This window comes from Lytechinus variegatus, chromosome 12 (genome assembly GCF_018143015.1).
Source record: "Lytechinus variegatus isolate NC3 chromosome 12, Lvar_3.0, whole genome shotgun sequence".
NCBI lineage: Eukaryota > Metazoa > Echinodermata > Echinoidea > Temnopleuroida > Toxopneustidae > Lytechinus > Lytechinus variegatus.
The window spans coordinates 4,014,021-4,029,573 of NC_054751.1; the positions used below are offsets into that span (position 1 = coordinate 4,014,021).

Genomic DNA, 15,553 nt, shown 5'->3' on the forward strand with positions numbered 1-15,553 from the left:
TGTATGTGTTTTATTACTAAAAAGCATATAATTCGTCTTTTGCAGGTTAAATGATAGTTTGTTCGCCTTAATCCAGTCGGTTACATGTGTGAGTTCAGAGTTGACAATTCTTACAAGTTGATTTGCGTTATCATGAGAACAGAAAATATTCGAGTCGTCTGCAAACAGTATGAATGTTAGTAAATTTGAACTTTTTTTAATGTCATTGATGTACGTAATAAAAAGAAGAGGGCCAAGTAAGCTACCCTGAGGTACTCCGCATGTGATGGGAAGAGTAGAAGAAGTAGCGTTGTTAACTGATACGAATTGAAACCTATCTGTTAGGTAACTCCTGAACCACTCCAAGGCCTTCCCCCTAATACCATAAAAAGAAAGTTTATAAAGAAGTATTTCGTGATTAATGGTATCGAAGGCCTTGGAGAAGTCCAGGAAAATACCAACAGTATGGAAACCTTTATCTATGGATGTAGTGATTTTATCAATAAAAGACAGAATTGCATGTGAAGTGCTATGATTTTCGCGAAACCCAAATTGTGAGTTAAAAAAATATTATGTTTATCAAAAAATGTACTTGTACGTGTATGTATAAGTTTTTCGAGAATTTTAGACAATGAGGTGAGTAATGAAATGGGGCGGTAGTTAGAAACAGATTGATTGTCGCCTTTTTTGTAAAGAGGGATGACTTTGGCTATTTTCATGAGATTGGGTACTTTCCCTGTGTTCATAGATATATTTAATATGTGCACCAAAGGATCGACGATAGTTAAAATAATTTTCTTGAGTAGGAAGTTAGAAATGCAATCGAATCCTGGGCTCTTCTTAGTCTGCAGATTGTTAACAATATTAATAATTTATCTTGTGTTGGTAGGATTAAAAAATATAGAGTTGGGGTTTGGGTTGTCAAGAAAACTGTTAAATGATTTATGTGTTAATGGTATTTTGCTTGCCAGATTGTTGCAAATATTGGAAAAATATGAATTAAACTCGTTTGCTATTAAGTTGTTGTCATCGATGATTGTATTGTGTGTTTTTATTCTTGATATAATGGAACTTTTATTTTTTTGTTTAACGCACCATTTATAATTTTCCAAGTATTCCTCATATCATTTTTGTGCAAATCAAGTTGGGAGGTATAATGTTCTTTTTTGGCAATACGAAGTAAAGAAGTTAGTGTGTTAGGTAAAGGGAATCGAATATGCAATGAGGATATATTGGATGGTGTAATCAAAAGATGAAAAACAACAGATTCGAGACCGATTTCTGATTTGGACGAAAAGAGGTAAAATTGGAAGGAGTGAATTTAGAAGGCCAAAGAAGGGTGGGGTGCCTCCATAATATGTAATCGTCATGGGCACAATGTACCGCTGAACTGGAAATACGTACTCGGGATCCACGTTCCGATTCATAAACACAAGAGGGCGCTATTCGACAAGCGCGAAAAATTAGGGAAAATCTGAGCACAACATGGCGAACGTCGAACAGGTAGGCTCCACAATTGATAAATATTCAACGTTTGTTTTAGTAGTTTCCAAGGAGAAGAATAAATTTGATTATAATTTAGATATGATGAGATACTTGAATTTTGTAAATAAGTCTTTCTGATGTGTTAGAATTACCTGAAATCGATATAAACATCGAAATTAGAGATCGCCCGCTTCGAAAAATTGCGAAATGACGTGTGTGTTTTGAATGCGAGTGCAGTGTAAATCTGAGCTGAGTGAGTGATTGTGATGCGACTGTCATTTTTTTTTGTTTCATCTGATCTGCAAACAAGACACTGCCCATTTTGTGCTTGCACTGAGCTGACTGCTGCACTGCAGATCTGATTGCTGGCGAATGACTTCTCATTTCAATTCAGGAATCTTTGCTAGCCTACATTGTATTTCGAGATAAGGGTCTCTATGACGGAATAAAAGATTTGAAAAAAAAATGAATGGCAATCATGGCAATGCAGCCATGGCCATATCATGCATGACATACCTGCACTGATCGTACACACACAGAACTTCAGAAGTGCATTGACTCGGCTGCGTTCAGAGATGCCAAATTCAAAAAAATATTATGCGTGAGATTTTCATGACTCGGCGTCTGCGTGCGCACGGCCAGTACTGAAGTAAAACTGAAACTAATAAAGGTGTTGAAGATGTGCATATGCATGTGGGTTACTGATGATGGCACGAGACAGACTATAATGAGTCATGACCGAGTCGTTAATTAATCACAGTACACTACTGACAATTGTTACGACTCGCGAAACCCACGAATGGGTTACTTCGACGGTACAAAACAGTGACAACAACTAATACCTGGTACTTGCACAGACAATTCCACACGGTAGATATTAGAGTTAGACTTCTAGTTACAGGTTGACCATGGCGCCGAGTGGAGAGCAGCTGGGATACAGGTCCTCGCTCAATGACGTCTCGGGGTCTTCTCTCTTCAATAACCTCACAACCACACGTAACCTTTTGATTTCTTCCCTGTATTTATTCTTTTATTCATTCTCCAACCACTCCTGGTTGTTTCTTTTTCTTCTTTTTTTGTAGGGAAAGAAATCACAACACGCAACAACAACAAAAAACTCACTGCACTCAATACCTAAACAGTGTAACAATTGTATAAGAACACAAGAAACAAGCAAGCTCTGACTTGAATCTCTGATTATCTTGTTCTTTTTTTCCAAACAATTCCTTTGAATTGATTTTCTGCTAATCCACAAAAAAGTCAAGAATTTCTATTCTAAAAAAATATTTTGTCTATGTTATTTTTCTTTCTATTATTATTCTTTGTAAAATAATGTCCACTTCCCGACGTGAGCCCAAAGATTGCTAAAAACCACGACGGAAAAAACAAGTCAACAATAATTTGTGTTATCAATCAACGAAAAATAACCAGCAGCTTATTTCGCTAGTAGGCAGAAACGCAGCAAAAATATAATTTGATGCAAATTACAAATGCCGATACTCGCACAAATAAGCCAGCAAAAATATGTCCAGCTGACCAATTGACGGAAAGAAATAGAGCAAAAATATATCTATCACAATATTTGTTCACGTGACAGACAAAAATTATAATGCTCAGAAATATAAATTGACACTTTTTGTATCTATCACAGTATTTATTCAAGCGATAGACAAAAATATTAATGGCCAGAAAAATAAACTGACAGTATAAAGTTTGGAACTATTCAGCCAGAATCCCAAAGTTGAAATAGATTTTCTTTCTTTCCTTTTTTTTTATTTCCTAAAAAAAAAGATTGTGCAAATTTAGCACAAAATTTAGAATAATTGATGCAACCAAAAATTCCAGAAAAAAATATAAGTCTGCAATGCAAGACTAATCTTTATTCACACTCAGAATACATTTGCAAAGTCAATTTTACTTACACTATCAATATTTATATTCACAAAAAAATAATTTCCCGTTAACGCTATCTTTATCACGATGGGAATGATATCCATGTCAAAGGAAACAAAATGTCTGCAAGCGAGACTATCGGAAGTACGTCACATAAACGTCACGTAAAACAAAATGGCAACCTCCACAAAACAAAATGGCTGGCCGCACGGCACAGAATATTTTTTTCTAATGCGAGAACACATGCAATGCAATTGACAATGGCAAGTGCCGTAAATGTCACAATATATACAAAACACAAGAAGAAATCGAAAGTTTGCGCAGTATTCGAAGTTCCGCAGCGCCAAATGAAGAGTTTGGGGGCTCTTCATGGAATGGAAAGAGTGCAAAATGTTGACTTTCTGGAGAAGAATTCAAGAAAGTTACACACACACAAAAGTAGAGTTGAGAAACAAAGTGAAAGTGAGAGTCACGACAGGAAAAGGAGGAAAATAAGTTATAAGTTATACTTACGAATATGTCGACGACACATGAGACATCGCCGGCGAACATCAGGAAACAGTCTATATATACAGTCGCAGACAGTGTTGAACAGGTTGAGTTGGATGAACACGGATGAGGCGTGGATTGGAAAATCCCCGAATCCGGAACAGCGAGTGATGATGGTGGTCTCCACTTGATGCTGCCCAGATCCGAGAATGGCGGATCTTGGCCAATACACCTTAGGGGCTGCAGGGGACGCACGCAATACGCGCGTGAGACTTGGTACATGTAGCTCTGTGCATTCTCAAGCTTCTCCCTGGGTTGGGATATTACCAAAGTACGCATGCATTCATTTATGCATCAGAAAATAATTTCAATACGCTTAAAATGTAACATCATTTGACAAACCTGACAAAGGGAAATTGAATAGAAAGATTATTGAAAAGGACCAAAACACAAGGGAAAATGCATTTTCAAAGTCTAGTTTATTTTCTCAAAATAACCAAATATGGGCAAAATAGCTGATACATATTGTGAATTTTCCAACTTTTTCCCATAGGAAGCATTAAAATGCGATACCATTTTCAACTGACCAAGGTATTTCACATGCAAAGAGGGGTATGATCGGAAGCTGACATAAAAAAGAAAACTGATCTCCGCAAATTTTTTTTTTCATCTTTATTTTTGTTATAGGTAGATCTAGTCCAAATCAAAAAGATTTTACAGTGAGGAATCAATCAAGCAGCTTATACGGAATTGATTTAGAGCTATGCTAGAAGATCATGCTTGGAGCGTATAACGTAGTGGGTCTTGGTTACAACACTAGTTAGATTTGTACTGTCTTTGAATTTTTATTACACTACCCCAACTTGCTCGAACGATGAATAGCCTATATTGTAATGAGCAAGACAAGTCAAGCCATTTGCAAATTCCATGAGACTTGATTTCCCTGTGATATGTCACTTTACTGTCCTGTTAATCTCTATCAACCATTTTCCCTTTTTTTCCCTTCTATTTACACCAGGAGCTTGTGCAGCTGGAGCTGCTATGCAAGCAACTTTACGAGAGCCCTGACACCGAACAACGTTCACAGGCCGAGAAGGCTCTAGTTAGTTTCACCAACTCTCCAGATCTCAACAAATGCCAGCTACTGCTTGAAAGAGGGAATGTGAGTACCAGCTTCATATAAAACCTTATAGATAAATGCCACTTGTGGTAATGATTTTAAAATGAGTTTGTACAGAAGCCTACAAAATGATCACCAAAGTGTCTGTATGTATGAATAGCAAAAAACATATATATATGCGCGAAATCCTTCTAGAATAATATGTGTAATTGCTGTAAACTTGTTAAGTAGAAAAAACTACATCTTGCAAGTTAAATACTTGATGTATTTGTATGCTAAATTTTGTTGAAATATATGTAGTTTTTCACAATATTGCCCTGTTCTGCCTGGGTAATGTTTTAATTTCCTTGAAGAGGTGTGTGTTGAAACCTTTCTAGACATATACCTGAAACTGAAAGAAGTTTTAGGGACACATGAAGTATCATGTTGAGCAGCAATTCATACAAACTGCATAATAGTTGAAAAATATATATAATATCCCTAAGTAAGATACAAGACATATTTCTGTACTTAATTTTGGTGCTCTAATTGTTTATACATGTAATCTTTCCTATTCTGCCTGGATCATGTTGGAAACTCTTTGGAAGATGTTTGTGTTCAACTCTTTTGAGGCAAGTTGATGCACATGAATTACATTGTACTTCCAGAAAATGAATTAAGTTCTAGGGACTCCCAAATTTGGTCTCATACTTTGGACGTTGCATTTACGCACAATAAGAAATTTGGGGGTATTTGCCTACCAACTATAATCTTGTGCTTCAACATCAAAACAGTATACATGTACAGCAATTATGATTTTTTTTCTCTCTATATGCAGTCTGCCTATGCCCAGTTACTTGCATCATCATCACTCATCAAACTGGTCTCTAAAACCACAGCAGTTATTCCCCTTGAACAAAGAATAGACATCAGTAAGTACATCTTGGATACAACTGATACACAGATGTGAGGTGCATTTGGTTGGTTTTGTGAGCATAAGGTAACTATGGAGATGTTAAACCCATGGGTGAAGCAGAGTTCGTTTAGACTAGTTTCCATGGCTTCCGCATGCTCACTAATTCTACCGATGCACGAACATACCTGTGTATCATATGTTTTATCGATTGGTAGAATTTTTTGGGGCGAATAAATCTTTGTTTTTTTACAACCATCTGTAAGTAATCACCAACACATGGCTAGCCATGTTATCCGGTAAACTTGCCATGCATAAGAAATTACTGGACACTCGGCAAATTTACCGGATATATGGCTGCCCATGCATCAGTAATTAATGATGCCTGGTTGCCATTCTATAATATTCCTTGATTTTCTTTCATGCTCCATAACCAATGTTACAGTCACACCAATAAGACTGACTCCAAATTGGCGAATGGTATATCACTGGTAATGTTATGATAGACTTTGTTAGTCTGGAGTCGATTTGGCCAGTGTAACATGGTAGATATAGCATTAGTGTTTAAAGTACTTGGTTGAGGAATGCATTTCATTTAACAAAATGTTAACAAATGCAAAATCTCTAAGACAAATTTTCCAGATACCATGATTTCAACTTCTGATTGCCATAATTTTCACATAAAAAATCTGGGGAAGGTAGTGGTCATAGCGACTGTATTCTTAACTTTTGATCTATGTATCTGATTTTCAAAATAATGGTAAAGTTTAAGGCTCTGTCACATCATGCTGTGCAACCCTTTCGGGTGATAGTCCGCCACTTCACCCGCAACAAAGTTTTGAGCATGTTCAAAAATTATCTGCATGGAAATCAGACTTGCGTGCCCTTCTGGGGGCAACCTCATGTGAGATACATGCGAGATACTGTCAGTGCGGGCACTGCGGATGACTTGCGGGTAGCAAAAATAGTTACCCGCAAGTCACACGCAACAATGTGACAAGGTCTTTACAGCAAAACTGACATCTGCGATTGCAACTATAATAATAGATGATAGTCACAGAGTTGATGATAATAGAGGTGGTGGAGGTGATCATGATGATGATTTGTGGAAAGCCCCCCCCCCACCAAAAAAAAATGAAGAAGGAAAAGAAAAGTAGAATTATACAAGTGCATGACCTGAAAGATACATGTCTGCTTTGAATATGTATTTGAATTGATTAAAGTTCAATTTTTCTTCAATGAATAGACCTTACATTTCTTGTTATTTTGGGATAACCAATGACATATGAATACACTAATCTAGGAATATTATTTACATAATTTATTGTTTGTTCGTCATTTGCAGAAAACTATGTGTTGAACTATCTTGCCAGTAGACCCAAACTGCCGAATTTTGTTTCCCAGGCACTCATTCAGGTAAGATGCAAAGTTTTAATATGATGGCTACATACTGTACTTACAGATTGTAGTCTGTTTTGCTAAATGCATACATGCAATCGTTATCTTACGTTTATCTTTTATTTTTATTATTCATGATTGGTACCCTCGTGATACGGTTTCTTCCTCTCAGGCCATAATGATGCTTTCTGCCTTTAACCATTTTCTTGTCGAGTGTAAATTGAGAAAGAAAGATATATTCCAGAGGGATGTTCACAAAGTTAAAAGTCTTCAAAAATATTCCCAGCTGCATGTGGCATTAATAACATCACAATATTGGCTGATCATGGTACGTAATCATGAATGAGATCATAGAATGAATATACATGAGCCTTGGCACTTGCAGCGTTACTGCTAGTCGACCCTAACTTTTTTGTGAAACACCCCCCTGATCAGTATGCATCCATTCACATAACTCTATTTTTCTCATCTTGCAGTTACTCGTGCGGATTACAAAGCTAGGATGGTTCGACAGCAGGAAAGATGACTATGTCTTCAGGAATGTCATGTCGGATGTCTCCAAATTTCTCCAAGTAAGAAACAAAATATATAGATACACAAATATTACAAAAGTTGAAATGTTTATTAAAGTAAAAAAAAAGGGAATATCATTGGGTTAGGGTGGAGATTAAAGAGGATTACTGGTCTTGTATTTCTATGAAATTGTTGTTTGTAGGTTGATTGATATAGCGACCAGTGTTTGGATACCTCTAGATCGACATTGATCTTTAGACCAGTCTCGAGATTGCTATTGGTGATCTTGGAGGTGTTAGCCTTGGTCTTATACATGTAATAATAATAATAAACAGTTCTTGTATAGCGCATATCACAATTATGAATATCTAGGGGGTATTTCACAAAGTATGACTTAGAGTCGCACTTAAATGTCTTGTGTGCGTTATAAAAGGCATGACCACAGTGGTCAGACCATGCAAAGAGGACGCTCACTACTGCGTAGTGATCAATGTTAAGACTGTGCATTGCATATCATGTACGCGTTGGCATTTAAGTTTGACTTTTAGTCAAACTTAAATCTTTGTGAAACACCCCCAGGTCTTGATCCTGGAGGGTCTGATTTCAAATCTTTATCAGTAGCCTCTCCTGAAGCATGGTATTGAAAATTCCTGATAACTTTGTGCCTCCATCCAACCTTATATTCCTAATTCAAAAGTTGATGGCAGCAATATGTAGCTTTTTAATAAAAAACAAGTTACTGAACAGGACCGTGCTTATTTGACAGCACAAATCCAGGTTGGTCTTTCATAAAGCTGTTTGTAAGTTAAGAGCGACTTTAAGAACGACTGGTGATCCTTTCTTGTGGTAAATAGTATTGAATTGGTGATGGTTTAGCGCTTAAGAAGGGTTCACCAGTTGTTCTTAAAGTCACTCTTAACTTAAGAACAGCTTTATGAAACAGCCCCCAGTTTCCAATCATCAAGTCTGTTCAATTGGTTTGGTGGCTTGCATTTTCATACAAGTTGTACATCACAAAGAAAAATTATATGGGCTGGGTCACATTGCATAAAAATTACTATTATAGTAACTTTGCCATCCAATGGTAACTTCCCTGAAATTCCTGATTCTAATTGGTTGTTAAGCCAACCATTGCATTTACCATTGGATTAGCGAGTTACTATATAGTAACACCTATGCAGGCCTGCCAACTTCTCCGGGTTTTCCGGAGTTTCTCCGTTTTTCAGAATTTATAGCGGCCCAAAAGCGGAGAACTCCGTTTTCTTTGTATTTCAGATGATTTTCTTTTTTCTTTGGGAAATGACGCACTTTCCGTCTGCCTACGGCTCTCTTTCTCTCTGAGTCCTCTCAATGTTACATTTACGTACGTACGCACGTGTGTCGGATCGTACCTATATACCGTGCGTAACGTTAATTAAACGCATGCACTACGCGCGCGTACGTGGAGTTCAGAGTTCAATGGATAAGAACGCGTGATGGGCCTGTGCTCCGTGTGTGCATATACGAAGCGCAACAAGCCACGGCCAGCGCGCTATTTATCCGACAGCGATCGTGTGTATTGACATTGGACAGTTCGCCCGCGATCGCGAGGATTCATAGCGCGTGTAGTGCGAATGTAACTCTATGCATACGATGCAGCGCTTGCGTGCCTCCGCTACTATACTACTACCGTTCTGGAATACCGTGTGGGAAATGGATTGTTTCGCCAGCTGAGGGTTTAGAAACGGTAACATTTTAAACTAATATTTTGTCCTGATATTTTTATATGTACTTTGTGCTTAGTGAGCTAAATGATTTGGATTTTACAAGTCTGCCGTTTCAGTGCCGATTCTTGCAAACTTTTAGACCCCTGCTGTATTTTTTTTAGTCTGTTAAAGGCACACAGAGACTCCCTCCTAATCCTATGCAAAACAATGAAAGCAGTTCTGCTAATTTTTCATAGCAACAGTGACTGTGAAAGAGTATTTTCCATCGTGGTAAAGAACAAAACTAAGCAGAGAGCAAGCCTGAGCACAAGAACATTAAGTTCTCTGATGGTACATAAATTGGTTATGGAGAGTAGAAAGAAACTATGCCATACTTGTACTTACTCAAGAGAGGTAATACATGGTGCCAAAAAAGCCACTTATGAAAGGCTCCAGAGAAAGGACAAGGCATAAAAAGCTCAAGAAGGGCTCCAGAAGGCTTGTTTTTAAGGTGAAATTTCCTAAATGTCCTCCAGCTTGCACCCCCGCCGGGGCCTTGCCCCTGGACCCCACAAGGGGCCCTAAGGCGGGCCCCTTGACCCCCGCCGTTGGGAGTTCGGCTTTCCGCGCGATTTGTGGACTCCTTTTTTCCATTTTCACATGTTGGCAGGTCTGACTATGCAACGGGGCCCTCGTTGAACAATTATGATCGATTTTCTTTTTCATTTTGTTTATTCCAGGGTTCTATGGAACATTTTGTCATTGGAGTACAACTCATGTCACAACTTGTTAGTGAGATCAATCAGGTGTGTTATATTTAAATCCCTTTTGTGATGACCGTCTCAAATCTGCAGATTCAGTTTCTAGTTTTGATATCTCTAGTTGGTGAAAAACTCACCTTTTAAGCAACTTACAGTGTTCAGATTGTTTCATTCTGCAATAATTTTTACATTCATATTAAGGGTTTTGGTACACATTTAAAAGTGTAGTTTATAAGGGCATTTTATCAGTGCATTAATAAACATGTATTTTGGTTTGCAGTGCAATATTGTGTTGTATTGCATGGTCTAATAAATAATGATCATCAAAGGTAATGATTATATTGGGTAGTTTTCATCAGATACCATAAATATTCCATTCGTTAGGGTTAATATTGTACTCTCTTATGATTTGTGCTACATAGCCCCAAACTAGTGGAATATTTCTTGTGTCCGATTCTTAGCCATCCAATATTTTATAATTATTATTTTCTAATGTTTCCTCATTAAACATATGATGTTATCCTTTATGAACAGTGATTATTCTATTGTAATACCGAGACAAGAAATGTATTCTGTCATAGGATGTGTAATTCATACATATTACTATTCGTGTTCTTGCCTACAGCCCGACAACATTCGTCCCCTTACGAAGCACAGAAAGATAGCTTCATCCTTTCGAGACACCATGTTATTTGAGATCTTCAACATGGCATGTAATCTACTCAAACAAGCTTCTAAAGGTGGTATCAACATGCAGGATGACAGCAAGGTATGTACAACGGCCCATTTAATTGGGAATCCAACCCAAATTTAAAAAATTGCTTGAAAAAAAAATGAAAACTCAGACAAGTAGATAAGGTACATTAAGTTTGAACACTATGAGACAAACAAGAACTTATAAATTTTTCAAAATTTCTAACAATTGGTAATCACTGAACTTATAGAGACAATTGGCTGCATTTGTGGTATGTTCAGAACAAAAGTCAAAGATTCATACCTCCTACAGGCATTTTAAGTACATGTTGACATGGAATCCAACCCCATTGTACATTCTCAAAGACCAAGTCCACCCCAACAAAAAAAAGTTTATTGAAATAATTTTATTATTACCTTTTTGTTTGCTTTTCTTCTCTTTGATCAAACCCATTTTTATCTCTTTTCTGCACCAACAGCAAGCTGTGATCAACCAGCTCTTGCAGCTCTCAAGGAACTGCTTGACCTTTGACTTCATAGGTACACTGACTGATGAATCATCAGATGACTTGGGCACTGTCCAGATACCTACAGGATGGCGGTCAGGTAAGGGCCAAGCAGTGTACAAAATAGTGAATAGACATGAGTACGATGGTGCGAGATTTCGCATGAGGTGAAAGAAAGATGCTCTATAGAGTGTCTCTTTCTTTCTCTGAATTCGAAATCTTGCATCATAGCATAAATAAGAATATTCGCTTTTTGTGTTGTACAATGCCAGAGTTTAGCGAAAATATGGAAAAAAAACAGGGTTTTTTTTCCTGCAGGTGATCTATGAAATATTGAAAGCGAAAAGGAAAATCCCACAAGCACACATGACCCCAGGCAGCATTGCGCATGTAGCTGGCGGGCTGTACGCATATTTCACCTTCATTTTTTACTGAGCGCAATGAATTGAATCGTATTGTGATGTCACCTCCTAAAGCCGTGCAACGGTAGATTTTTGATGGTATGTCGTGTGTGCAACGGTATGAATGTTTGACATTCAGCCTTGTACAATCAAAGACAACAGAAAATGTGAAACTTTCAAACAACATGGGAGCATTTCATGAAAGTTTTGTCAGTGTTTTTTACAACCTAGTTTGCCCTCAGCCAATGAGATCCAAGGATTTGCAGTAGCTTATAACTTCTGTTGATGAAAATCTCTTGAAATGCTCTCCATTTTTGAGAGCAGTATCATAAAACAACTTTTTTTTTTTCGTCCATCTGAACCTCAATTTTCTCCAATCTTTCTTCACTTTCTTCACAGAACCTATCAAGCAATGATTAGTTGAGTTTTATTATGTTTCTTTTGAAAAGTCTCACATTTAATTTTTACGAGGTGTTGTAGATAAGTCTTTGGACTTTGAACCACAAGGTCCGAGGTTCAAATCCAATCGCAGCACTCGCGTCCATTAGCAAAGGGGTTCATGTACATTTGCCACTCTTCTCCCAGGTGAAGTAAGTGGGTACCTGGTAGGAAAGAATTACTTGAATGCTTGAGCGTCCAATCAGGATAGCCGTGCTAAAGGGTAATAGTATGCAGCGTTTAGAAACACTTGGATAAAGTGCTGTATAAATGTTGCATATTATTACAACTTATTGTTAGTTTTGGGGTGTCTGGTCACATATCTAAACTTCAAAATCATCTTTAGTAAAATGCTGAACTACATACTCCTAAACTTTAGTGAATAATTTAATGTAATTACACTTTCACATTTTGCCCATTTTCAGTTTTCAATTTGTGTGTTCAAATTAAGTTACCATATTTTAATAATTATGTGTATTAATAAATACATCTTGCCCCTGCTAATAATGTTATAACATATTCTAATTCCTCCCTCCATAGCCTTTTTGGATTTTAGCACAGTACATCTCTTCTTTGATCTATACAAAGCATTACCTGCAACGTTAGCACCTATAGTAAGTCTTGATAAAGTTTGCACTATTATATAGTTAAGGGGTACTTTGGGCTGAAAATATTTATATTTAAATAAATAAAGTAAATAAAATTCACAGAGCAAAATGCCGAAAATTTTATCAAAATCTGATGACATAGCGAAGTTCAGTTATATGTAGGTCTTCATGAATACATACAAAAGAACAAGTGGGGATATGACATCAATTTGCTCATTGAATATTCATGAGGACATGCCTGGAACTGTTTCGCCTGAATAATGCAAATCTTTAAAATGCCATAACTTTGTTATTCCTTGTCCCATTTTGATAAAATTTTCAGTGTTTTGTATGTCTGATTTTTCTTTATCTGCTCAAATCATATTTTCAGCCTGGAGTACCCCTTTAATCAATTTGATGTAAATCTTAATTTGAATTTGTGAAAATATCAGATTTATTGTGAATGGGGGAATTCTGTTGTTAAATAGGAAGGCGAAAATAATGATTGTGAGTTTTCAAGTTCTATTCGTGATAGTGTACTACAGATAATATAGTGAAATGGTTTCCTGGAAAGAAGAACTTGTTACATTGATAATATGAAGATAAAAACAAAAACAGCTTGAACGTTAAGTCTAATATTCAACGCAGTCCCATTCATTTTTTTTATGTGTGCAGTGCATCAGAATAGAGATATTTTCTGATTTCAGGGTCTAACATAATATACTACTATTCTTTTTTCTTATGAAATATGAAATTAAACGATCCATTTCTGTCGAAGTAACTCCTGAAGAAACTTGCAGCTTGCTACCACATTGACACCAAGCTGGTAGATGTATTACCAAATTACATACTAAACCTTTTACCTCTAAGTTGATCAGTCTTTCCTTTCTAGGAGATCTAATCGGCCAATAACAATTGAAATATTTCAAATATGGAAATAGATTGGCTTATAATATTTTGAATTCTTTGTGTAAATAGGCCCTCTCCTGCCTAGTTCAGATAGCTTCAGTACGGCGGTCATTATTCAACAATTCAGAACGAGCAAAGTTTTTATCACAGCTAGTCACTGGGGTGAGAGGCATCCTGGAAAATCCACAAGTAAGTTGGAAGCTATCTCTAATTAATATTTCATTCAGACAGTAATCCCAACCTTGTATCTTATCAAAATAGAATACCTGATAATTAAGAAAGCAAATAAGCTTAAAGTAAAGATGTGTTATGGGTCGAGATGGCCAAAGATGAAAAATGATTGAATTAAAGGTATTGTTTAAGTTTGTGAGCAGCTGATTTAAAAAATTCTCAAACCAAGATGAAAAATGTGTACAAGTGCATGTATTAGAACTAATAAACCCTGAAAACCATTATTGAGAATGAAAAGCTAAAACTACGAGGCAAACCCTGATTTTGTAAATAGGCGTCTTCTAGACACCTAAATAGTACACATAAGTGTATGGGATGAAATTAAGATGGTGTTTCCGGTCACTCTATATTTCAGTTTTTGAAGCACTGAATAATTATTTTCGAACGCAATTTTTTCTGGGCTTCATTTTTGTAACATATCACAGACACAGGTGACAAAATTGACTTTCTAGCTCAGATTTTTTTTAATTCAAACCAATGTTAACCAATCACTTTAACACAAGGTAAAAACCTAATCAATGAAAAGGGGAACAAGATATGTAGAAATGATAAAATTATAGAATATGTATGAGTATACTCTCAAGGATGCAAATCCATTATACTTCAGTGTACATCCTGAACATATATTCCTGTAGGTAGCTTTCTTCTCCATCTACTCTCTCACATTCTCAATCATTACAATTTACAGGGATCTCTTTTCATTAAAATTTATGATTAATTGTACAATTAAGCATAATTGTATATCTATGGCAAACCATGCATGGGAGGTTACAATCAATTGTAAATATCAATCATATCTCTTTGTGTTACAGGGTCTTTCAGAGTCAGCGAACTACCATGAGTTCTGCAGATTACTTGCAAGATTAAAGTCCAACTATCAGCTTGGTGAACTGGTCAAGGTGGAAGACTACACTGAAGTCATAGCCTTGATTGCAAAATTCACAGTCTCAAGTTTACAAGTAAGTACATTAGGTCCTGGGCCCCATTGCATAAAAGTTACTTTGCCATACGATTGTAACTTGCATGGAATCCTTGATTCTGATCGACTATTTATCAGTGTTATCATGGTAGTTACCATTGGATGACAAAGTTACCATAATAGTAACTTTTATGCAATGGGGCTCTTGTCTTGCAAAGAATTGTGATTGATCCTATCAATCGCAACTTTGGAGAACCAGCACCAAGATGTCAGATGCATATTTCCAAACAAAATGTATTTTGAATATGATATATTCTCTTGTCCTCACCTGTCAGTGTGCTTATGCTTGATTAAGGATAGTCCTGTATAATTCCTATGAGCAAGACAATATAAAATTTATGGCACTCCATAGTTGGGCTTTCTTGAATTAATCACAACCCTTACTTTGGGCCCATAACACAAAGCTTAGCATTGACTGTAGAACATTTTTCTACATTATATTCCGTTGACTACAATGTACAATCAGTTGTGAAAATCAAGCCTACAATTATTTGCTAACCTTTGTGTTATGGGACCGAGGAGGTGTGATTGATTTATATCAAACTTTATTACTAAAATCTAGGTCATTTGCAATTGGAGTTTGATTTGATTATT

General features: G+C 36.6%; 1 protein-coding gene across 1 annotated transcript in view; it reads left to right on the plus strand.

Annotated features, from left to right (window-relative positions):
* The first annotated feature begins 1,383 nt into the window (after positions 1-1,383).
* LOC121425441 (exportin-7-like) overlaps positions 1,384-15,553 on the plus strand; it is a 39,149-nt gene continuing 24,979 nt past the window's right edge. The window contains exons 1-11 of the mRNA XM_041621496.1: positions 1,384-1,482; positions 4,865-5,008; positions 5,784-5,877; positions 7,204-7,274; positions 7,733-7,828; positions 10,195-10,260; positions 10,841-10,984; positions 11,388-11,514; positions 12,794-12,867; positions 13,819-13,938; positions 14,793-14,939. Coding sequence (XP_041477430.1) covers positions 1,465-1,482; positions 4,865-5,008; positions 5,784-5,877; positions 7,204-7,274; positions 7,733-7,828; positions 10,195-10,260; positions 10,841-10,984; positions 11,388-11,514; positions 12,794-12,867; positions 13,819-13,938; positions 14,793-14,939 — 1,101 coding nt within the window. The 5' untranslated portion in view covers positions 1,384-1,464. The remainder of the gene's footprint in view (positions 1,483-4,864; positions 5,009-5,783; positions 5,878-7,203; positions 7,275-7,732; positions 7,829-10,194; positions 10,261-10,840; positions 10,985-11,387; positions 11,515-12,793; positions 12,868-13,818; positions 13,939-14,792; positions 14,940-15,553) is intronic.